General features: G+C 40.4%; 1 protein-coding gene across 3 annotated transcripts in view; it reads left to right on the top strand.

Annotated features, from left to right (window-relative positions):
• The first annotated feature begins 11,092 nt into the window (after window positions 1-11,092).
• The window catches only part of LOC122794421 (low density lipoprotein receptor adapter protein 1-like), a 1,120,082-nt gene continuing 1,106,416 nt past the window's right edge, over window positions 11,093-24,758 (top strand). For 2 of the 3 annotated variants that reach the window (XM_044062793.1, XM_044062791.1), the window contains exon 1: window positions 11,094-11,664. In XM_044062793.1, the coding sequence (XP_043918728.1) occupies window positions 11,571-11,664 (94 nt within the window). In that variant the 5' untranslated portion in view covers window positions 11,094-11,570. Of the gene's footprint in view, window positions 11,665-24,758 lie in introns of all 3 variants that reach the window. The other variant, XM_044062792.1, reaches the window with a different exon arrangement.

The raw sequence follows: 24,758 nt of genomic DNA, 5'->3' as shown, positions 1-24,758 counted from the left end.
GGAGATTCAATGACAGCTCCTAATTTGCAATCATCTACAAATTTAGTCAACCAGAGGCCATTGACGTTAGCCTTGACTTCAGAGAAGTAAATGCCAAAAAGGAGAAGTCTCAGGGCCGATCCTTGAGGGACTCCGCTTGTGACTGGCCTTTTTGTTGAAGTAGCCTCCCCAGTTCTAACTTCCTGGTTCCTGTCTGTGAGCCAGCTGGCTATCCACCAGGTTACATAAGGGTTTGTACCTAACCTCTTAAATTTGTCAACAATAGCCAAATGGGGGTTTGTGTCAAATGCTTTGGCCAGGTCAAGGTAGGTAGTGTGAACCATTCTGCCCTCATCCATTGCTTTGGTGACCTTCTCAAAGAAGTCCACCAGGGTGAGTAGGCATGAACTGCCCTTGATGAAACCAGATTGGGAGGGTCCAGTGTCTGGAGGTTTTCTAAGTCATTACTGATCATTTCCATGACACTTCTTCCCATGGCTTTACATAAGAGAATAGTGAGACTTATGGGGCTGTAGTTTCCAGGGTCTGTAGATGGCTGACTTTTGTGCAGAGGGATGATGGCTGTTGTTCTCCATTCATAAGGTACAAAGCCTGTTTGGAGGCTACAGTTAAATAACAATTGCAGAGCCTGACAGGTCATGTTTCATGCTATTTAAAAGGCATCCTGGGATACTGTTGTGATCTGTACTGGCCCAGTAATCAAGAAGCCTCAATCCTCACCACTGGGAACAGCTAGGGGGCGTACACACTGGGAGGATGACAAGTACACACACAGTAAAGTACAATTTCCCTTAAGAGCACACAGAGATCACAATCAGTCTGGGGCTGGTTTCTCCCTCTTTCTCCAGATCCCCAATAAGTCTCCTCAATGGCACAGCTATAGGGTTAAAATCTCAGCTAAGGGGCCAAGCCAAGACATCCAGCACCCTCTCTGTCCAACCAGTGCTTATCCCTGCCCAAGTAGCTGATACACATACACACACACACACACACACACACACACACACACACACACACACACACACACACACACACACACACACACACACACACACACACACACACACACACACACACACACACACACACACACACACACACACACACCTGTGGAAGGCTGGTACAGGTTTACTAGCCATGCCCCTTCAGCCCGGACTAAAAGGTAGTGCCAGCTGCCAACAGCCAGCTTTTTATAAGCTACTATAAAGCACTCACAAAGGGTGTCCAGTCCTACAGTGTAATGTTACTATTATCCAAATGGTAGTTTTGACCAAGCAAGGCTATTTAGGAGTGACCTGTATAGTGTCACCAAATAGACATGCCAGTACTCTAGGAGCTTAAATATGTCTCACAAATATCAGCCACAAAGATAGGTTTAAATATATTTAATAATAAATACTAAAAGAGCAAGACAATACTCAGGAAACAAAGACAGTTACTATAGAGTTCAACATCAGAGAAAATAGTTTAAAACAACATTCCAGGACAGTCTCAAATAAATACAGAAAACATCTAAACTAATCTTTAATATATTCCTATCTATATCTAAGAGAGATACTATGCCCTAGATTTTACTTACAGAGCAACACGCAGGCAGAAGTGCAGATGATGATGATGAGTGGATTTTCTTGCTAGGTCCAAAACAAAATGCAAAATGCACAGTCTCGCTCTGAGAAAGTTCTTAAATTAAAGGAAAACTCCACCCTAGAACTAAAAAAAAATGTTCATTCTATCTTTGTTTTCTGACCTATTTTATCATCTTAGAAGCACTCTAAGTGCTTTACTTGTAATTTTAGCCTGTTTTCCACAGCATGGCAACCAATAGGGCTTGATGTATCAGTGTGATCTTATACTCCCTCAACCCTTTCTCTTTCCCATAATACTTTGTATGACTCATGCCAGACATAAGAAAGTAACTATGAATTTCCATGCCATTGACATATAATGGGATTTGGAAGGTTCACTGTTAATTTTCTTTACCTTCTGTAAAAGGACTGCTTCTTTTCTGTCTGTAATCACCCTCACTTCTATTTGGCTCAGACCTTGTTTTACACTATACTTAGAAGTTATCCAGCTACAGCCAGAAAAGTAACTAAATTGCATGTCTTTGTTCTGTGTTTTCTTTTGTAGTTCAAGAGGAGTTGAGAGTCCCCTCCCTCCACACTACTGCAGAGGTGTTAAAACTGTCACTGCACTGAGAGACCCTTGCAGAATCAATTCCCCAGACTACAGAAGAAAACCCTGAACAAAGGCCTGCAATTTAGTTACTTTTCACACATCTTAAAGCTACATTTCAGGTATAAACACAATTATAAAAGCTGCACATATAAAATATTAAATACTCTAATATTAAAACTAATACAAGTATACATTATATTTATTAAAATAATTTTCAAATATTAAAATTTTTAAATTTGAACTGCTTTAACTTCAGTACACTATCAATATAGATAGTCTCATTTAGACCTGGATAGTTGTCAGCACCCAGTGTCAGTTGTCATCACCTCTAAATTAATTTTTCATGGGCCACCTCTAACATTGATATTTATGTATTCCAAAACCCAAAATTTATAATAATGCCCTGGAAATTCCTGGGGGTGCTTACCTAAAGCACTTCTTTTATTATTTTGACTCGTTAATATTGTATGAATGTTCATAAATATGTTCCCTCAACATTCTTTCTGTTTTTGCAACATAATACCCATGATACTCTTGGCAAGCTACTATATAAACCACCCCATTAGTGGTGCAATTTTAATATGTATTATAGTTGATCCATTAGTTGCCATTTATCAACAACTTATTACCTTCAAAAATATGGTGACATTGTGCAATATTCCTACTCCTGAAAGTGCCCTTTTTATCACCCCTGGTGTATCCACCATGATTATTACATCTTACCAATAAATTCTTAAAATTCCTATCCCTTCTATAGTTGATCTTCGGTTGTCACCCATTTCATCATCAAATCGAACAATGCTTCAGTTATTAACAACTATTCTCCTCACCTCATTTGCATGGGTGTTGAATGCCGTAACACGGGTTTTACATCCATTATCCTCACCTGATTTGTTAGTTATTCCACTCTTTTTACCCAGTAGGGGAACATAAACCTCTTCATCCCTTTTTGTAATAACCTCACTAGCAATTCGCTCATTTAAGCCATAAGGGTTCCCTCTAGCTAGAAACATTTTCTTTAACATGTCAATTTTGACCCAAAAATTATTATAATCATATAACATTCTGGCTGCCCTCACCATCTGTCCATTAACTATAACTCTTTTCTTGTAATAAGTGTGACAACTTCTGTAATGCAGCATGGTGGTGTTAGAATATGTAGCTTTCCTATGAATTGTGGAGCTGAAACACCTTCTATTTGCACCCTTCATTAAACTAACATCTAAAAATGATAAAATGGTGTTGGCTTTGGAAAAGTTAAATGCTAAAAAACTAATGGTTGTATTAACATAATTTACAAACTGTTCCAATCTTGCCACACTCCCTGTCCAAAAAAAATACATATATCATCCAGAAATATTTTATACAGATTCCAATTAACTTTAAACTCTGAATGAAAAATATATTCCTACTCCCAAAAGGCCATCACTATATTAGTGTATATAGGGGCGCATGTAGCACCCATTGCTACTCCAGTGTTACAATTGTTGTATAAAACCACCCCTACTAGTATGTTAATTTTCTTTAATCACTTTATTCTCAAAAGTCATATGCTTGTTCAAATATTATTTATTTATTTATCATTTGTTTACCAAGAAAGTCCGACTTGGAATAAAGCCAATTTTCAGCAGAGGCCCAGGAAGAAATGCTCCAGATGCATGTCTTTGTAACATGGAAGGAAACCAGGCCACCTGGAGAAAACCCACACGAACGCAGGGAGGACATGCAGACTCTGCACAGAAGGCACCCAAGCCAAGAAATGAACCAGAGAACCTCTTGCTGTGAGGCAACAATGATACTGCTGCACCACTGCACCATCCATTCAGCAACCCAAATAATACCTATATCATAGGAATGACCATAAAAAGATCTTTAACATCCACAGTAACAAATATCAGTTCATCTTGACATAGGGATGGGATCACATGAGTGAGGAAATCCCAACAGTCCTTTAACATGACGGTATTATTTTGTACGGTGTCCCTCAGTAGAAAATCTACATACTTAGCCATAGGGTAGGACTTTGAATTTATGGCATGTTAATAACTGAAGCATGTTGTTTTATAATGTGCAAAGAAGAAATGGAGTTATTTATGCAAATTTTTACTGACAACAATAAGAATTATGAAAGCTGGTTATAGATTCATAGATTCATAGATTCATAGATTAGTACTAGGCTAACTGTCCTCGCGGACCATTTTAAGCCTAGCCAATTACCCCATGTGAGAATCAAACCCCACCCCTTGTGTTTCTAAGGTAAGCACCTTAACCATTACGCCAACCTCCCACCTTTATCTAACAAATTACTGAGGTTTGACTTCACTAAGTAATCACAGAAATTTGAGTTTCAGACTTCAGAGTTCATATCATTCAGAAAATGCCTGCTAACATAGATCCTGTTATTCTGGTAAGTTTCTAAGTTTATGTATTTAAAATCTGGCCCTATTTTGGGTCTTTTGCCCCCCCCAATCATGTTAGGCTTTGCAAAGAGTTCTTGAGCTAAGAAGTTGAGAGACATGTTGATTGGCGACGTTCATTTTGCAAGTGCAACCTTTATACTGGTGTCCCCTAAGCCAGCTCACAACTGAAAATTGTGCATATAACTGTATATTTATTCACACTGTGCATTTATTCACACTGAGCTGAACGGAGTAGGGCACTGACCACAACTCTGATCTGTGACCACAGCTCCGATCTGTGATATATATAACAATAAATATCCTGTTTTGGGGCTTATTTTTATAGTTATTGCTTATTCTAACCATTTATAGCACTTTTTATTGTCTGCTGCCTACTATTTTTACTGTATTTTATTGCAATAAACTAATCTGCACTATTGTACTTTAATTGTCACACAGAGCCTGTTAAATCACTTTTGTTACTGTCACACTTTTTGTGAAGCTTTTTTAGCTAGTTTCACTGTGTGAAAGGTATTAACTGGAAAATGTCTCCATTTGTTAAGCATCTATTTGTTTGTTCTGACTTCCTCCCAAGGAGTGTATCATATAACTGATTTGTTTGCAGTTAAAAGCATTCTCTAGAGTCTCCTTGCTCCTTTATCTGTTTATAACTTTCATTTAGTGTCCCACTGCTGTTTTTCTGCTGTGATAAACATTTCTGTAGTGTTTTCTGCCTAAAATAGTGTAGCTAGTAGCTGCAGCATAGTTTCCCAACCTCCCTCTCTATTGTTGTCTTGTTCTTATACTTGGTAGCTTTGCAGTTGCCCACCCCTGCTGTAAATTTGATCTGAGACACTCCTCCCAGTCCAGTGTCATTAGTTCATTCTACCTAATACAGAGAGAACATTTGGGAAGGCCAACCCCCTTAGTTTCTTAACCTTGAATTATCTCCTTTCTCCCTTTCCACTTAACTAAAAAAAAAAAAAAACTTTATTCAGCTGCTTTTACAGTATGTATGTTTCCTTTTCCTACTTTGTTACTTCATCTTGTTTTTTTCTGCTACTTGTTCTCTAAAGTGTTCAATTGCATCTTCTCTGCTGCATTTATTACTGCTTGTTTAGCCTGTTTAAATGTTATTCTAAGCCTCTTAGTTTTGGTTTAAGCACTTGGGCTTTAGGCCTACCCCTTAGCTCTCCCGGGCCTCTCTCCCTCAGATTCTGACAAATATGGATGGACAATTTCCTATGGTTTCTCCTGCCAGCCTGGTTGATATGGGCATCCCAAGACAGTGTAACAACTGCCTCATGTACATGGACAACCATCTACTACTATCACCTAGAAACACAACTTGTGAGAGATGCATTACATAAAGAAGCTAGAGTCTATGCTCTCTCCCTCACAAGCCAGTATATCTGGCACTGAGAAGGTTGTCAGCACAGTCATTACACCTCAAACACCACCCACAAATACACAACACACACCCACATATGCGGAGGTTCTCAACAAAAACAAACCCAAACAACGGTGAACTCGGAGCAAAAGCACATGAGAACTCCACAACCCTCCACACCACATACCATGCATGGTCCACACACCAGTGTCTCGCAACCACTAAGGCCTAACCATAAACCCAACATATTAGTCATAGGAGACTCCATTGTGAGACACACAGATGTGCCTCTCACCAGGCTGGATAAGGAGAAAGTAATGGTTAGTTGTTTGTCAGGTGCCGATATCCACCATATCACACACACACTCAAGTCTCTCAACAACAGGTACTGTTATGACTCTGTCATAGTCCATGTTGGCATGAACGACTTGAGATGTACCTCCCTGGACTATATGAAGAGAGACATGATTGAGCTTGCTGAATATGTGTCCCAGGCAGGTATGTCCCTGACCTTAAGCAGCATTCTACCATCACCCAAAATGATGCCTCAATACGAACAGAAAATGGCTAACTTTAACAATTGACTTAGTTTCTGGGGTCATTCCAGGGGGATCCAGTGCCTGACAGCCTGGGAAGATATGATCGACAGACCATGACGCTTTGCTACAGATGGCCTGTACCTGTCTCACTTTGGCTTCAGGCTTCTGGCAAAGGTCCTTGCCTCCCCTATAGTGCCTTTTTTAGGAAAAGTCATGAGGTCAATACTACCAACATAAAAATTTCAACAAAATGCAAATTAAAGGTCATGCTGCTAAATGCTAGGAGTCAAAGCATGAAACTTCACTCATTGCAAGCATTCTTAACCCTGGAAGATGCTGACATTTGTGCAGTCACAGAAACCTGGTTCAAAGCTGCAGAGAGCACTCTGGCCTTAACTGGTTACTCATCCTATCATACATTCAGACCTCAAAATGTGGGTGGTGGAGGTGCAGTTTCAATATATATTAAAGACACACACCTCCAGGCTGGTCAAACAGTATGACACACAGGAGACACTCCAGGTGCAGTAAACAGTTGACAAGACCCCTGTTCAAATTATAGCTAGCTACAGACCCCCAAATTTGACTCAAGATGCCAACTCCATCTGTCTGGACCTCTTCAAATCTATCAAGATTCAACCCTTTACCCTGATCCTAGGTGACTTTAATTACTCAACCATAGATTGGAAAAACTACTCATTCCAGAGCACAAATGCCTGGAGATTCCTCGATTTTGTTAATGCAAATGCCTTAGAAAGCTGGTAGATACCCCCACAAGAGGTGATAATATCTTGGACTTGGTATTAACCAACATGAGTACCACTGCAGCACCCCTACAATATCATCCTCCCTGGTAAGATCTGACCATAAAGTGGTCACTTTCAAAGTAACTATCTCCCCTGACACCCCATCTAGCTAGGCTTAAACAAAAAACTTCTCCAAAGCTGATTACAACCTCCTGAGGGATGGTATAAACAACTTCACAGCCCCCTTCCCCACTGTAGGAACTGGCACAAACATCCAAATCTACACCAAAGTACTATATGAGCATTTATATAGATGCGTGGAATCAGGAATACCTGACAGGACAAAATCATCCTCCGCAAGGAAGAGTAAACCTGTCTGGTGGACATCTGCAATAAATGGTATATAACAAAAGGAAAAAATTTGCTGTCCAGGACCAAGAAGGAGCAGGTGCCCAATTGGAAGCAATCTTTCCTTAGCCTGAACAAGCAAATAAGAGCACTATTGAAATCTTCTAAAGCCACCTCCGAATCCAACTTGGCCACATCTACTATTGACAAGTATAAGGCCTTCTTCACATATGCCCGTAATGTCAAAGGAAGCACCCAGATCTGTTCAGAACTGGTAGTCAAGGACACCACATACACAAATGCTGTAGATATAGCCAATCTACTGGCTGACAGATTCAGCAAAAACCTCTCCCCTCTCTCCCACATCAGTAAATCAGGACATCCCAGTACCTGCCCCCTACCCCTTATCTCTAGGGAACAAGTCATCACTGCTATCTCAAAGGCAAGAAATACAGCCTCCATGGGACTCAATAACATCCCAGGCTGTATCCTACATGAACTCAGGCATAAACTTGCAGCACTATTAGGCACCTTATTCAACCAAAGCCTGAGTACTGGCTTTGTCCCAGCTGAGTGGAGGACAGCCACTGTCATCCCTTTTCACAAAGGTGGAGCAACCACCAATCCAGGAAATTACAGACCCATCAGCCTAACTAGCCTGATCTGCAAAGCCATGGAATGGATTATCATGGAACTCATTAACAGGGACATTGGCAACCTCCAAACACTCGACCCCACACAGTTTGGCTTTGTCAAGGGGAGGTCATGTCTGTTAAATCTGGTTGACTTCTTTGAGGCATTCACCAAAGCTAGGGATGAGGGGAAGATGGTGCACACCACCTACCTTGACCTGGCTAAAGCCTTCGACACTATTCCCCACTCAGGCATAGTCGATAAACTCTCTCAACTATGCATCAATCCATATGTTATCAGATGGCTAGCAAACTGGCTCACTGATAGAACCCACCTAATCAAAATAGGGAAGCCACCTCAAGCAGTAGCGACATAACGAGTGGCGTACCCCAGGGATCAGTCTTGGGGCATCTGTTATTTGGGATATACTTCTCTGAGGTGCAGGCCAAAACCAGTGGGCTATGGCTGACCAAATTTAGAGATGACAGTAAGCTGGGCACAGTCATCATTCCCCAAGTGATGTGGATGTCCTCCAAGAGGGTCTCACCCAAACAAATGACTAGTGCCATAAACATGGCCTTAAGCTGAATGCCAAAAAATGCATCATCATCCCCGTTGGGGAGAGTGACGTCCCCACGTATTGTCACATTAATAACAATGTCCTAAGTACACAATCAGTAGTGAGGGATTTGGGCACCCAGGTTGATAGCAAACTGACTTTTGACCACCATGTTGTTTCCATTGTACGGAAAGCTTTCTGCATGGCCCAGCTCATAAGTAAGGGTATCTCATCCAGGGACAAAGAGGTCATAACATCCCTGTATTCTTCCCTTATAAGGCCAATTATTGAGTACAATGCCCCCTTCTGCATGTACCTCACAAAGCACATGCAGCAGCTGGAGAGACCACAGAGGTTCCTCACCAGCAGAATCCAGGGCTTCAAACATCTACCCTACACAGATAGGCTAAAAGCCGTGTCCCTCTGCTCAGCTTCATACAGACTCCTCAGAGGTGACCTCTGTCTGGCATACAAAGCAATCTCAGACCCCGCCTTGATGTGACTGCTGCATATATGCATGTCAAGCTCTACTCGAGTAACCAGTAAATGTGACCTCAACCCGGTCTGTGATATCAATAGGATTTCTTGGCAGGAGAGATTTGTGTCCCAGAGACTCCCCCATCTGTGGAATAGACTCCCCCTCCACGTCAAACAGAGTACCTCATTATCCCTTTTTAAGCGCAACCTGGATAAGTGGATGGGAAACAGAAAATACACCCCTGGGATTCCACCTGTGTCCCTGCTGGACAGGGGCTTTGGGTGCTGACTTGTCTAAACATGGGCTAAACTCTTGACTAGGCTTATAGGGGCCTCAGGGCCAATAGCCTAGTAACCACCTATGACCCTATCCAAATGCAGCTCTTGTATAGTTAAACAGAAATACCTTCTGTTAAAAGTTCTCACGATAGTAAACAAAACATAATCAGGTATGCTGTATAGTTATGCCTCTTATCAAAAGAAATCTTTATAAAACCAAAAATAATGGGGTGGGGCGCAAAGACTAAAATACAAGGACAGATTGTAAATATTGCACTTAAAAACTTAGAAAGCTGCTAGAATAGCAGGTGTTGGATTAGTACACATTTTCTGAAGGCTGTGACGTCTGAAACTGAAATAGATCTCATTATTCTTACTTCTGTCCTTAATGGTTTTCCAGGAAAAAATTACTTGGACCAGAACAAAAGTGTGAGCAGGCCTCTCAACCTCTTAGAGCAAGAAATCTGGACAAAGCCACAAATAAAAGTGGGACAAAGTCCCAAAAATAGGAAGTTTTTAAATATTGCTCTTACTAACTTAGAAATTCGATAGAATAACAGGTTTTGCATTAGCATGAATTTTCTAAAGGATATGAAGTCTGAAAATCAAATGTTTGTCAATATTTTCTAACTTTAGTCTTTAATGATTTGCCATTAATTTGCCAGTAAACCACAATTTTGTGAAAAACAGACAAAAGATATGAGGCAAAAATCTGGACATTCTGTGAAAAGCCAAGCACTCAGCCTAACTGTTTAATAGCTACACTCCTGATAAATAATTTGTTTATTATAATTTCATTTAAGTAGTAGGAAGCGTAACGAGAATGACAACTTGGTAGCGTGCGCTGAAACTTGCCATCCTAAGCAGATTTGCACTCATTTACTGTTGATTAGTAAAGATTATTAATTATTATTATTTTTAGAAAATTTAAGTAATGCTCATCAAATGTAATTGACATTGGAGTGGATGCTATGCTAGTATTCTGCCCTCAAAGTGATGACTGTAACAATTTGCTTAAAATCTTACCCTCATAATATACCACGGGAGACCCAGCACGATGCACACAGCATATTTTGCCGGACAGTCTGAGTGGAGCTGTGGGTGGCCCGTCAAGTGGCAAAAAAAGTTACAAGGTGGACTGCAAAATTACTCTATGAATCAGCGAGACGAAGCAGAACTTTTGAATGGCGTGTCATTTTGCCACTTATAAAAGGAGAATATCTGGGTCCTAATGCGTTGCTTCAAATGAGACGCATTTACGATGCTCGGGTATACTAACATGAAGTGAGAGCACTGATTAGATGCTCAGTTATACTAACTGGAAATGAACACAGGGTATGTTTACTCGCCATTTCTCCGAATCACTTGCCCCTTTTCTTAACGCATGCATAACTATGCTTGTTTTTTGTCTACTGTTAGCTTTGGCATTACTGCAGGGTACAGTCACGTAGGACAGTAATGGGTTAACAGGCACCGTGCCTGCGTGTGACACCCACTTACACAGATAAAGGGAATGTGTGTTTTTGTGATATCATTAACTGTGCATGGCACGCCTTACTCAGTCAATGTGTAGTAATACACGACACCGCTCCCTCATAGCGCTAGTAGCCTGACCCTGTCAAAGCAAATTGTACCCAAGGGCAGGGCAGAAGAAGCAGGGTAGAACTACAACAGCTGTACGTTTAAATTCGTGCAAGGGCAAGCTACATCTGGCTGCTATGCGTGTGTCTAGGGCTGGGCGGGACGGGGCTAGATAACAAGCAACAGCCGTGGATCACTAGACAGGAGGAAGGCAAGCGGTACCCGGGGGGCAGTACTGCAACCAGCAGAATACCCCTTTGGGAGAGCTAGGACAGCATATTGTGTGCACCAGCTGTAGCGCATGCATTTAGCTGTTCCTTTGGCAGAAGTGACCAGACAGCTGCTGCTGCCAATACAGCACACATTTTGTATCGCCCAGGCTTGCCCATTCCTTAGAAGTTCTTTCTGTTGCAGCAGAATCGAGCCTTGTGAACCAAGAGTATGGACGCACTGAAATCAGCGGGTCGAGCCATTATTCGGAGCCCCAGCATCGCCCGGCACACCCTGGGGGTAGCGGCCTCTTCAAGACACGAGAGTAAGTTTTTTTCTCTTCGTTTTACTAACGGATTACTACTGCACAATCTAGGAGAACATTGGGGCATTTTATTTTTCACACGTTGAATAAGTATCGCCTTGCTTTCTCCAGCATTTGACATTTCTTGCCGTGCCTGCTGTTGCGCTCGCTGCTTGGAGCCGGGTTTTCATAGTAACTATAATGAGAGCGCATCCCAGCTGGGTCCTAGTGCCTGACATTTTCCATACTCATTATGTTGTAGAAGCCCGGTTTGGATACAGTTCTAGCTGTCAGACACATCTTTCAGTGAAACAAAACAGGAGAGTCACTCTTTTATGATTATCTATTACCCGTTTGCAAATGGGGATAAACAGTTCGTCAATGCATGCTCTGTTTAATTGATTGTGCATTTATTTATTTATAGGGAAGTTATTAAAAATCGCATGCTTGTTTTTACTTCTCGAGCTTCACAAAATTATAGTTTTGCTTGTGTTTGTTAGGGATGGCAGCTTGCTCCTTGGTATTAGTAAGAAACACTATAACGCATTTATTAATTTATTAATCAAGTACATATGATCGTTTTACAGTCTAGTTTTGTAAGATGAAATTGCTAATGTAAAAGATGTTGCATGTCTCAAATGAAAGGATAACCGTGTCTTTATGAGGGTCCTCCACCCTGTAGCACGACACCTTCCTCTTTTCCACAGCTTAAGAATACAATTTACCTGGTGTACTTATCTTGAGCATAGTCAGGCATGCAACATGAAAGCCATCGGGTAAAAATGATCAATTTAGTCCAAAGCGTTTTACACCCTTTAGGGAAACAATGAAGTGTAAGAATAAAGTGTAAAATTGAACTGACAGATACGGCAACTTTCTGCAGGGTGATGCGTGGGCATCGTCTTGTTTTTTTAGCATTTTTTTTAGCATTTTCAGACTTCTAGTACGAGTGTTTTAATATGCCTGCTGGCATAGCTCTCAGCCTCTTCCTCAAGATCCAGGAAAAAAGAAATATTAATGCAGAATTCTGGCTCCAAATCAGGGACATTTTTTTTAAATACTAGTGTAATTCATTTAAGAAATTAATATAACATGGTTTGCATCACCAGACATTTTCTTGAATAATAAACATATGAAAGTCTAGTTTCATTACTGACTGACTGCAATCCTTAGTGATTTGCTAGAAAGTCAAAAATGCTTGAGGAACATGCCAGTAATATCAGGCAATATAAGAGATGTCCTGCAAAATCCTGAATAGTTGAGAACTATGCTTGCAGGTATATTTTAGCACAGATTAAATCCCACTGAAAAACAGACAGTTTGTTATTTATGGGTGAGGAGTAATTGGATATAAGAAGTACAAAAGTGAACCAACAGATAAGGCAACTTTGTTCAGAATGATGTATAAATGTGATATTGCTAGGGTAGCAATTATATTCTTCTACAAGTGTGAGTTGGTATGCAGCTGCATATGTTCATGTTTACAGCTGTGGGGAAGATTACTATGAGAGCCTGATGTTCAAGCCTAAAATTTCTAGTTACAAACCTAATATCACACTCAGAGTCTTCTGTATGAGATTATATTTTTAGACATGAGGATGTCATGATGTATATAAGTAACTGTTGCACCTGGGTTACTAAATGAGCTCCACACTGAGAGACACTGGTAGTACCTCCGTCCATCCATCCATCCATCCATAACTCCTTTTCCCATTTTTACACAGGGGGTTGAGGGGTCACTTCAACAGGTACAGTCATCTAGAGCAAGGGTTTACAGCACCAGATGGCTAACCCTGCCATAATAGTTCTTCCATATTACACACGCATACTTATGGCTAGTTTGGAATGTCCAATCCACCTACTGCATGTCTAGGGAATGTGGAAGGAAACCAGAGCACCTGGAGGGAACCCATGTGAATACAAGGAGGACATGGCAGACTCAACACAGAAGGCACCCCAGCCAAGAATCAAACTGGAGAACCTCTTGCTTTGAGGTGATAATACTGTTCACTGTGCCACTGTGCAGCCCAAAGCAAATTAATTAAACATACATAGATAAAAAGTTAAGATGCTCTCTGGTATGAGGAACAGTGTGCTCATTATCTTTTAAGTACTTCATTCTTGAAAAACTTCAAAATATGAAGGCTTTGTATAGCCATAATCAAAAAACCCTGGACAGAGTATATATCTACAATCTCATGTATGCTGAATCCAGTGCCAGTGCATGTAGCAACACTCAGACTATCACACATTTTATTTTATTTTTTATTTTTAATGTGTTGACTGCGATAGAACCCTAATCTCAATGGACATTCACATCTAGGAGCCTATCCTGTTTAAAAAAAAAAAAAAAAACCCCAAAAAGTTTCATGAGTATAAATAGGAGAATGTGTGTACCTGGGATGTGAAGCAGAAAATGATAGTCTATATAGTATGCCAGGGTATTTTCTTAAAGAATTCGGATAATTCCTACTAAATGGGATTAGACAGCAACAGTCTTCAAGCCCATACAAGAGAACTTGTCTTTTTGTCCTTGATCTATTTTAAGCAGCATCTTGCTCTGTTTCAGACCTAATGGTAGTTTCAGGGGACTTGCTGTATCTAGGTCACCCAGTTCCCTTCAAGCTTTCAAGTTCTGAGTACTGCAGAAGCTGCCATACTTTAACTGTATAAAGTTTAGCAGGTAATGAAGGTGTGTTACTTAACTGTCGGCAATAGAGATGGAGTCAGTTTTCCACTCTGGTATTTTATGTATGTGCGTGGAATAATAATGAAATATTAATGCAGAAGATTGTTTAATACATATTGACGGCATGTAGATCGGAAAAATATAGGTCAGATAGCAGGCATTAAAACAATAACTTTTACAGAGAATACACATTACATCTTATTAACAGGTAACTTGATTTAAACTATTTTCTGCACTGGTATTACATAATCTTTCTGGCACTGGTAAATTTCTGTGTACCCTTTATGTGTTATACATGCACATGGAGAAAAGAACAGGCTTGAAAGCAAGCACCCCCCACAGATGTACAATCACTACCTTTCTACACAATTTTCAATTTTGCAAAATACTTGAAATTATTTTTGTCTTTTTATTAAATAATTTAAAGTATACAAATTAGTGATATATTTCCAATGTGCTGCATAGCTGGCAAACACTTTAACTGGCATAGCACAGAGTTTATTTTACATTCCTTTTTCTTTTAATTTTTAAATACCCAAGCGTCTGAAATTACATCAGTAGTTGTTTTGTTTTTGTATAAATCTACTACTACTTTTGTATTCATTAAGCAGAATGGTGAATATTATAGCATTTTTTCACATCACCCACATCTATAGATTCCACAACAGCACAGCAGTTGTCATTATTAGACCAGCCTGATTCTGCAGTAAAGGGCACATTCAAATTTATATTGATTTGCAAGAATTATTTTAAACTGTTATTTGAATGAATATAAACTTTATAGTTTGTCTTATCTAAGATCTGAAAAGCTGCCTGGTTTCATGTCAGTGTGCAGCCTGCCACATGATCTAGGACATGGCATAGGAGACTCAAGTCAAATCATCCCACCGACTCCAACCTGTGTAACAACCAAATAAGTAAAACAAATCTCCCTCTTTGCATTTTTTCTGAGCTAAATGTACTTATCATCAGCTTACTCCAATTGAAAGTTGCACGGGATCGTAATAAACAAATGCATTTCAATGATAGCTCACTTTTTACTGTTGCTATTTGCAGTGAGATTTCGTTAGAAAATGGCAGTGATATATTTATCTAAGAGTGTAACCGTTTGGTAATTATGACTGCAGTGTCAGGGTGCCAGTAATACATAATTTAGTGAACTAATGAAGGTAGTCTTAGGAGAAGGAAACGGATAAACGAATGATACGAAGCTTGCGATTATAGAGTTTTTATTGGGTCACACACACACAATATGTGGCTTTGTACATGGCTGCATGAATCTGTATCTTTGGATACATAACAGTTCTATCTAAAAGTACTCAGTGAAACAATGCTTTTGTGAACATCCTCCATCTACTCAAATTTGCAGGCCCCTCTGCCCTCACGTAAGGCTTTACTCTCCATCCCATTAACATTATTTTCATTACAATGTCACTTCAACTCAGAGAAAGAACAGCAAGTGAAATAAGCCCTAAACTGTACACTGAGCGACAGCAAGTGAAATAAGCCCTAAACTGTACACTGAGCGTCAGCAAGTGAAATAAGCCCTAAACTGTACACTGAGCGGCTAAACACGCGCAAGCAACTCAGGTCAGTCAGATTAAAGGATGAAAGGAAACTGAGGCATGTATATAATGATATAAAATGAAGTGAAGGTTGAAATAAGCCAAAAATTACAGAACTACTAGAGAGAAGGGGTTAAATGGAGACCAACACCAGGACAGAAAAACAGAAACACAAAACAGTAATCACAGAGACGGTCATTGGAACAAAGCAAACAGGAAAATCTCAACAAAGTAAATAAAACATTACAGTACTAAAAGGGGGTAGCTTGGTGGAAAAAATCGCAGTATTCATGAGTTTTTTTTATAGAGTCATTGAAAAACAGAGAAGTAAAATAAGTACCTTTCGGAGGCAAATGTTGACTTGCTTTTCAGGTGGAAAATACAAGTAGGAAAAAATATGTGGTGAACAAAATCACATTTTAATTACTGCAAAAATAAAAGATATAACTCTGCTGCATTGCAAATGTGAATTGATTCATTATTACATGAGCATCATGTTGGTGGGGTCAGAGTTGCCATTCATTTAAATTACTGAAGCAAACATTAAATTCCATTCATGTAGGTGAGTCTGGGTCAAAGCATGGCTCCTGTAAAATATTTTGAGAGCATTTGGGTTGAAATTATATATGTTGGCGATATTCAACATATTATAAATAGGAACATAGGAAAAAAGAAACAGAGAAATGATACTAGACAAGTGATGACAGGGACTGTAACAGGCCAAGCTGTATACACTTTTTAGTAAACGTGTAAAAGTTCACACCACCATTTGTAAGTACCTAATAGTGCCCACATCCCATCTCTATCAGGTCTGTACGATAACCCTAATGTAAATTTGTATCTGCCCATACAATCAACAAGGGTAGTCTTAAAGTCAAACAAAGCAGTACATTGCTTGACCTGTAGCGATAACCAATTCAGCAGGCTGGGAATATTTTGAATTGGAAACCTATCCCTTCAATGAGTATTATTAATTTGTTGGTGTACATTTAGGTCCCTCATACTGGTATTTGTAGAGCCAGTGGTTTTGCAAAGAAATAGGAGGTCTATAAGTTCTGGGTCTTTCATGGCTCAAAATGTGAAACACTGGTCACCTCAAACCAGCCAGTAGGTTACTGAGAATAAGGAGATTTGTGCTTATCTTTTGGTGTGGTTGAATGATTTAAAGCCTTTATTTATTTATTTATTTGGGTTTGTTAAAAATTGTTGGGCCTTTCCAGTTGATCAATATTTATGGATTTGTACACACCAAAGGGGGGACTGTATTTTATGATGGGACTTATAATGGAAAAAGACAGTGGTAAAATGACATCTTTGGAACTTGAGAAATATATCCTTGAAAATTAATTGTGCCAAATGGAAAGATTTTCATACTGTGGTGGAAACATATTAATTGAATGAGAGAGAGAGAGAGTTGCCCACATAGGTGTCCAGGTGTTTTATGCCCCTATCTGTTTAAAGAAGAGTGCCACTAATAATATATGAGTAAGCAGTATTATTACTGAACACTAATATGTTGCTCTGTTTTTGCCGTTAGCTTGAGACCATTTTATATACATCAAGTATGTGCAGATTCCACCCTTTTTTGGGGCAGTTTAGTGTCAGTGGATGAGTGGAGAACAGGGCCCAGCTTTCCATCCTCAGCAAGCATTGCCAACCACACTTCAGGGAAATTGGCTTTGAAATCTATAAAATAAATGCCAGACAGGAGAGGTCCCAGTACTTACTTACTAATTACCTGACTAGTTACAATTTTACCTTCAGAGAATGTACAGCAATGCTGGATCTGTCAGATAGCCAGTTTCCAATTCAGCATACAACACAGGGCTTTACAGTAATTTTGTCCAACTTTTCAAAAATACCAGCATGGGGGATAGTGTCACAAGCCTTGACCAGGTCAAGATATACAATGTGTACATAATGACCACTGTCCACAGCCCCTGTAATTTTTTCATAGAAGTTTACAAGGTTTAGGAGACATAACTTGCCCTTCATAACACCAAACCAGGTGAGGTTTAGATAGTTAAGTTGCCTTTGAGAGCATAAATAAGTTATGCTATGATATGTTCCATGGCTTGCATACAAGGCTGGTGAGTCCCTGCTTTTATTGAGGAGTCACAGTGGCTATTCTATAGGCATCAAGACAAATCCTGTGAGTAGGCTGACATTGAACAATTAAACTTTCAGATAGTGCGTACTTGGCACTGATGAGAATGCAGCCTGATGTGTTATATGGTCCCAAATATAAAATTATTTTTAGCCATTGACAGGGATTCTAAGATTTGTTCTAAGGTGATTTCAGGGAAAGTACATTTTCAGGGATAGTGGGTGCAATAATGTGGGTAGGTAGGGTACACTTAGTATGAAATGTGCATGCTAATATGTTGGCTGTATCCTTGAGATCAGAATGTGTGATATTGTTATGGATGAGCTTAATACATTCTTCTTCTGGCTTTTCCCGGTTAGGGGTCGCCACAGCGGATCGCATGTCCGCTCATGATTGGCAGTGGAGTTTTACGGTGTCGAGTTGCCAACCCGGCGCCCAACCTTCCACAGAAGGCACACACATGTACACACTCACACCTAGGGCCAATTTAGAGTGTCCAGTCCACCTACAGCATGTCTTTGGGATGTGGGAGGAAACCGGAGCACCCGTAGGAAACCCACGCAACCACAGGGAGGACATGCAGATTCCACACAGAAGGCACCCCAGCTGAGGATCGAACCAGGATACCTCTTGCGGTGAGGCGACAACGCTAACTGCTGCAGCATCGTGGCCGATGAGCTTAATACATTGTTGAGCATTATTCCTTGATTTCTTGAAGAAAGATTTGTAGTTTTCTTTGGCATCTGTGTCATCTTTCAGCTTGTACTTGACATTTTCTTATAGTGCTTTTAAGTTCATTGTTGGCATGTTTCATTGTGGTCTTGAGGTAGGGAAATAGGGATTTCTTACATATTTTGGGTATTTTCTTTGTTTTGCTGTACAGTTTATTAATATGGGAGTTTCACCAGAGAGTTTTTTTCCTGAATTTACCATTATATTATGGTGGTCATTTAGATGCTGCTAAAAGTTATAGATGAATGCTGAAATCCTCTCAGTTGGGTTGATTTCAGTGGATTATTGAGCATCCCACATTCCAAAGACATGCAGTAGGTGGACTGGACACATATGTGAGAATGTGTGTGTGCGAGTGAGAGGTATGGATGAACTACCGTGGCATGGCTAGCCACCCGGTGGTTTAAACCTTGGCTCGAGATGATTGTCACTGCTGAAGTGAAACCCCAACCCCTTGTGCAAAAATGGGAAAAGAGGTAGAGGACGGATGGATGTAATGGATGGATGGACTGAGAATAAGCTGAGGTAATTTTGCCTTAGTGAAGTCCCTAAAGATGGTTTTATTTGATTATGGTGTGGTACTGTTAAGCCTGACACAGAAGGTAACTGAATTGGGGTCAGATTTAACCAAGGATGAGAAGAGGAATGGTGGGGTACAGACAGGGGCTAAGTAAATAAGAACCATGTCAAGGATATTAGAGACTCTAGTGGATTGTTTTGTAATTATTTTGCAATTTACTCCTGTGCAGTGGTATTAATACAGTCTGGAAAATGCTGATGATATCCATTTTTAGAGGTGCAAGTATGCCAGACAGTGCTTTGGTAATTTGAAGCTTCCTAGCATAAAGGTACTTGGTTTGATATTTAACCCCACAGTGGTATTAGGATAATTTTCATTATGGAAGTCTGATAAAGCAATAGTTGGGATTTTTTTAATGCTGATTTGGATCTCCAGAAACTCCAGGATAGGGTTCTGGATAATTTCATGTGAGCTGACGGTGTTTTCTGACAAATGCAGATACTCCCCTGCAGTTATCCAAGGTTCTGAAAAATAAATGGTACATGATACCAGATATTGTATGGAAATATACTGCTAGTTTTGATGAGATCTTTTCAACAGAAGGATATAACTGGCAGTGATAATTTCCTGTCAGGAACAAATTCTGCTTTAAGACGGCTGTCAGATTGTCAAGTGATCCCTGTATTACATCCAAAATCTAGAGTTTAGCAACAAGTGTGATTTGCTGCTGTAACATATCCACATACCCCCCCCCCCCCACACACACACACACACTGAAATGAAAGACTTACCTTCTTAATGCTGGTAGTAGCAGCTTTCATATTTGTGCCTCTGTTGGCATGTTACTTTTTCCCTTTGCTTTTAGTTAGGCAGTCTCAGTCACCTGAGGCAGATTGATCCAATAGCAGAGCTTCTCGCTGATTAATGCTCCAGACCAGTGTGAAGTACCATAAGTGATGTTGCTGACGTCCTCAAGAGCTTTTTCATTTAGTGGAGCAAGCCTACACTGGACTGGTGCCAGGCTGTTTTCAAAACAGCTGGGTGAGTGGATCTAGACAAATTTTGTTGTTGTTGTTGTTATTGTTATTGTTGTTTTGTTTGCTTGGGATATCCTCTGAGCAATACAAAAGTCATACAGTCGACTATTTTAAAATGTTATTTAACCTTTCTGAATTAAAATTCAGATTTCTTTTTTACCTAGGGGGCTGGGGGGACTTGGGGGTGCAGCCCAACAGTCAGTACCACAAGTCATTCCTAGCTACTATTCTAAGTAAATAGACAGAAAAGTGGAAAGAAGAGCGTGGATAAAAACAAATCATTTTCTAAAGACGCAGAATACAGTGTTGTAAAGAGAAAATTAAGTTAAAAACAAAATCATTTCACTATGGCAACACCGCCGTGCTAGTATGGAGTAAAATATACAAAAGACATAACATTATCTAGTTATCGTGCTGTTTGGATAGTAGCACTGGGCAGAAGATTAACATATCTTTTCAGTTTCTGGCTATACTGGTTCTTGTGGTTATATCTGATTTCAGTGGTTATTTTGTATAGCAAATACAGGATATTTGTATGGGCTATGAAAATAATAAAAACCTGCACATGCATACCTCTCTCCCTGATTATAAACCTTACTCTACAATTTCATTAGTAGGTACTTTTTAAAGTTTATGTTGTAAAGTAAACATACATGATGGGGGAGGACCACACTTTATACTTTTATATATTTTCTGTGTTATTCATTTGTTAATATCAGTGTCATTCTGTGTTAACCATTGAATAGTTATTAGATATGAATTTCCAATGCTACCTGCTAACTTTAAGTGTCCTCAGTAGCACCCCTTTATGTCTACAGTGTGGTATCTGTTGTAATATGTTAACATTAGTATATAGCAAGCAGCAGATAGGGTGATTTGACTGATTCCAAAGACAACCACAAGGCATTCTATAGCTATGTCAAGAATCTAAATTTCAATGCTCAGATCTGCTCTGAGCTACAACAGAATGGCATTAAATATACTGATCCCAAGGATATTGCCAATATCCAGGCAGATCAATTCAGTGCCAACTTCACCCCACTCTCACCCCCTAAATGACCAATCTCAATACCGAAAGATTGCCAAATTCAGGTAATAACAGCCACACAGGTAAAAACTGCACTCTCCAAACCAAAGAATACAGCATCCATGTGACTAGATGACATCCCGGGCTTTGTACTACATGAACTACAAAATGAACTGACACCTCACCTAAGTGTCATGTTTAATCATAGCCTCACCTCAGGCTTTGTGCCCACTGAGTGGCACACAGCTACAGTTATCCCACTCCACAAGGGGGGATCCACCTTGGATCCTGGGAACTACCGCCGTATCAGTCTGACAAGCTTGATCTGCAAGGCCATGGAACATATTATCATGGAACTTATAAACAAAGACATTGGCAACCTTCAAACACTGGGCCCCACCAAGTTTGGGTTCGTGAAGGGCTGATCTTGTCTCCTGAACCTGACTGACATTTTCGAATCAGTTTCCAGAGCTATGGACGAAGGAAAGGTGGTCCACACAGCCTATCTGGACCTCGCCAAGGCCTTTGACACCACCCCCCCCTCTGGAATCATAAATAAACTTACTAAACTGGGAATTAATCCCTACGTCACTCAATGGGATGCCATCTGGCTTACTGACAGAACCCACACTGTAAAAGTAGCCAACTCCAAATCCAGCTCCAGACAAGTGGAGTACCTCAGGGTTCAGTCCTGGGAACGCTATTGTTTGGCATCTACTTTTCTGAAGTACAGGCCAACACTAAGGGACTCTGGCTAACAAAAGTTTGCAGATGACTGCAAACTGGGAGCCATTATTGAATCCCCAAATGATGTGGATATTCTACAGAAGGGCCTTACAGAAACAGATGCTTGGTGCCAGAGCCATGGGCTCAAGCTCAGTGCCAAGAAATGTATAGTTATCCTGTATGGGAAAAAAAATGTACCCATGAATTACCATATAGGGGGCAGTACACTAAACACCGAAAGTGTGACAAGAGACTTAGGGACACAAGTGGACAGTGGTCTCACCTTCAGTAACCACATCACTACAACAGTCAGGAAATCCTTCTATGTGGCCCACCTCATTACTAAAGGCTTTTCATCTAGAAAAAAGGAGGTCATTGTCCCACTGTACTTATCCCTTATTAGACCCATTATAGAATAGAACGCCCCATTTGGTATGTACCTCTCAAGACATCTGCAACAACTGGAAAGGCCACAGAAATACCTCACAAAAAGAATCACAGGCCTAAAGCAGATGCCGTATGCTGACCGTATAAAATAAAACTCCAGCTATACTCTGTCGCATATCATCCACTCAGAGGCGGTCTCTGCTTAACTTACAAGGCCATGTCAAACCCCGAGCTGTTGGACATGCTACACTTAAAGAAATCCCAGTCCCTCAGAGCCACACGCTCCAGGGATCTAAACCTTGTCATCACAATGAACAAAACATGCTTGAGGGATAGATTCCTGACCCAGAGACTCCCCAGACTCTGGCATAGACTGCCCATACATGTCAAGCAGAGCGCCTCTTTGGCCCTCTTCAAAAAGAACTTTGATGATTGGATGGAGATAGGAAATTCACCCTGGGGATCACATCATTCGCCCTGCTAGACAGGGGTCCAGGGAAGTAAATATTGTGGGAAGAAATAGCCAGGGAATTGTTATGGCTAGGCTGGTATAGGCCCTAGGACTGTTAGCCTAGTACCAGCCTATGAACAGCATGGCACTGTCTGACTGTTCCTGAAAACACATGCTAATTTATAACCGTATGAATTAATACTGTTGTGCTTATTATGTAGGAGACAGTTACTGTTATGTATGTTACTGCAGTCCATATTTTTAATGCAATATTATCTTCAGTTTATATCTGAAGATAGATCACTTGTTGACTAGCCTGCATATCTGATGTTTAATTAAAAATGCGTCAGAGGAAATAAACCAAGCAGGGAGATCTGTTGTTACATACAAATACCAGCTTCCATTGATAGTCTGAAAGTTAATAAGACATGCAGAAATGCAGAACAAGTTAGGCTAAGTAGTCTTTTCACTTGTACTCTTTTATGAGTCATGATGACTCTACCCATGAGAGTATATCACAGGTATAACAGTGGTTCATAGGTAGATACTAGGCTATTGGCCCTAGGGCCTATATAAGCCTAGCCAAAAGGTACCCTGGCTTTCGCTACCCAAGAAAATTATTTTCCTGTGCCACTGTCGAGCAGAGCCACAGAAGTGATCCCCGGGGTGAATTTCCTATCTCCCATCCAATCATCAAGATTTTTCTTGAAGAGTGCTAATGAGGAGCTTTGTTTGATATAGATAGGTAGTTTGTTCCCGAGTATGGGAAGTCTCTTGGATAGGAATCTATCCCTCCAGCATGTTCTGTTTATTGTGGTGACAAGGTTTAGGTCCCTAGAGCATGTAGCTCGTAGGGATTGGGATTTCTTTAACTGGAGCATGTCTAAAAGCTCTGGTTTTAACATAGGTTTGTGTGTTAGGCAGAGATTGCCTCTGAGTAGGTGATATGCAACAGAGTAGAGCTGCGTTTTTTTTGAGACGGTCTGCTTAAGGCATCTGTTTGAGGCCGGTAATCCTCTTTGTGAGGTATTTCTGCGGCCTTTCCAGTTGTTGCAGATGTCTTATGAGGTACATACCAAAAGGGGCATTGTACTCTATAATGGGTCTAATGAGTGATGAGTAGAGGGGAACAATGACCTCTTTTTTCCTGGATGAGAAACCTTTTGTGATGAGGTGTGCCACGTAGAAGTATTTCCTGACTACTGTGGTGATTATCAAAGGAGAGACTACTGTCCACCTGTGTCCCAAGGTCTCTTATCACACTTTCGGTGTTAAGTAGACTACCGCCTATGTGGTAGTTCATGGGTACAAAGTTTTTACCAAAAGGGATGACAATGCACTTTTTGGCATTGAGCTTGAGGCCATGGCTTTGACACCAGGCATCTGTCTCAGCAAGGCCCTTTTGTAGGATGTCCACATCTTTTGGAGTTTTGATTATGGCTCCTAGTTTGCAGTCATCTGCGAACTTCATTAGCCAAAGACCTTCTGTGTTAGCCTGTACTTCAGAGAAGTAGATACCAAACAGGAGAGGACCCAGGACTGAACCCTGTGATACTCCACTTGTCACTGGTCTGAAGTTGGATTTGAAGTTTGCTTCTTTCACAGTATGGGTTCTGTCAGTGAGCCAGTTGGCAATCCATCTTGTGACATAGAGATTTATACCTAGTTTAGTGAGTTTATCTATAATTCCAGAGTGGGGGATGGTGTTGAAAGCCTTGGCGAGATCTTGATAGGCTGTGTGAACCACCTTACCCTCATCTATGGCTTTGGTGACTGCTTCAAAGAAGTCTATCAGGTTTAGGAGACATGATCTTCCTTTTACAAACCCGAACTGGGTGGGGTCTTGAGTTTGGAGATTACCAGTGTCATTGCTT

This window comes from Protopterus annectens, chromosome 2.part1 (assembly GCF_019279795.1).
Source record: "Protopterus annectens isolate FY-2018-M chromosome 2.part1, PAN1.0, whole genome shotgun sequence".
NCBI classification, from domain to species: domain Eukaryota; kingdom Metazoa; phylum Chordata; order Ceratodontiformes; family Protopteridae; genus Protopterus; species Protopterus annectens.
The sequence above is the reverse complement of the archived record's forward strand: the minus strand, read 5'-3'. Positions and strand labels throughout refer to the sequence as shown.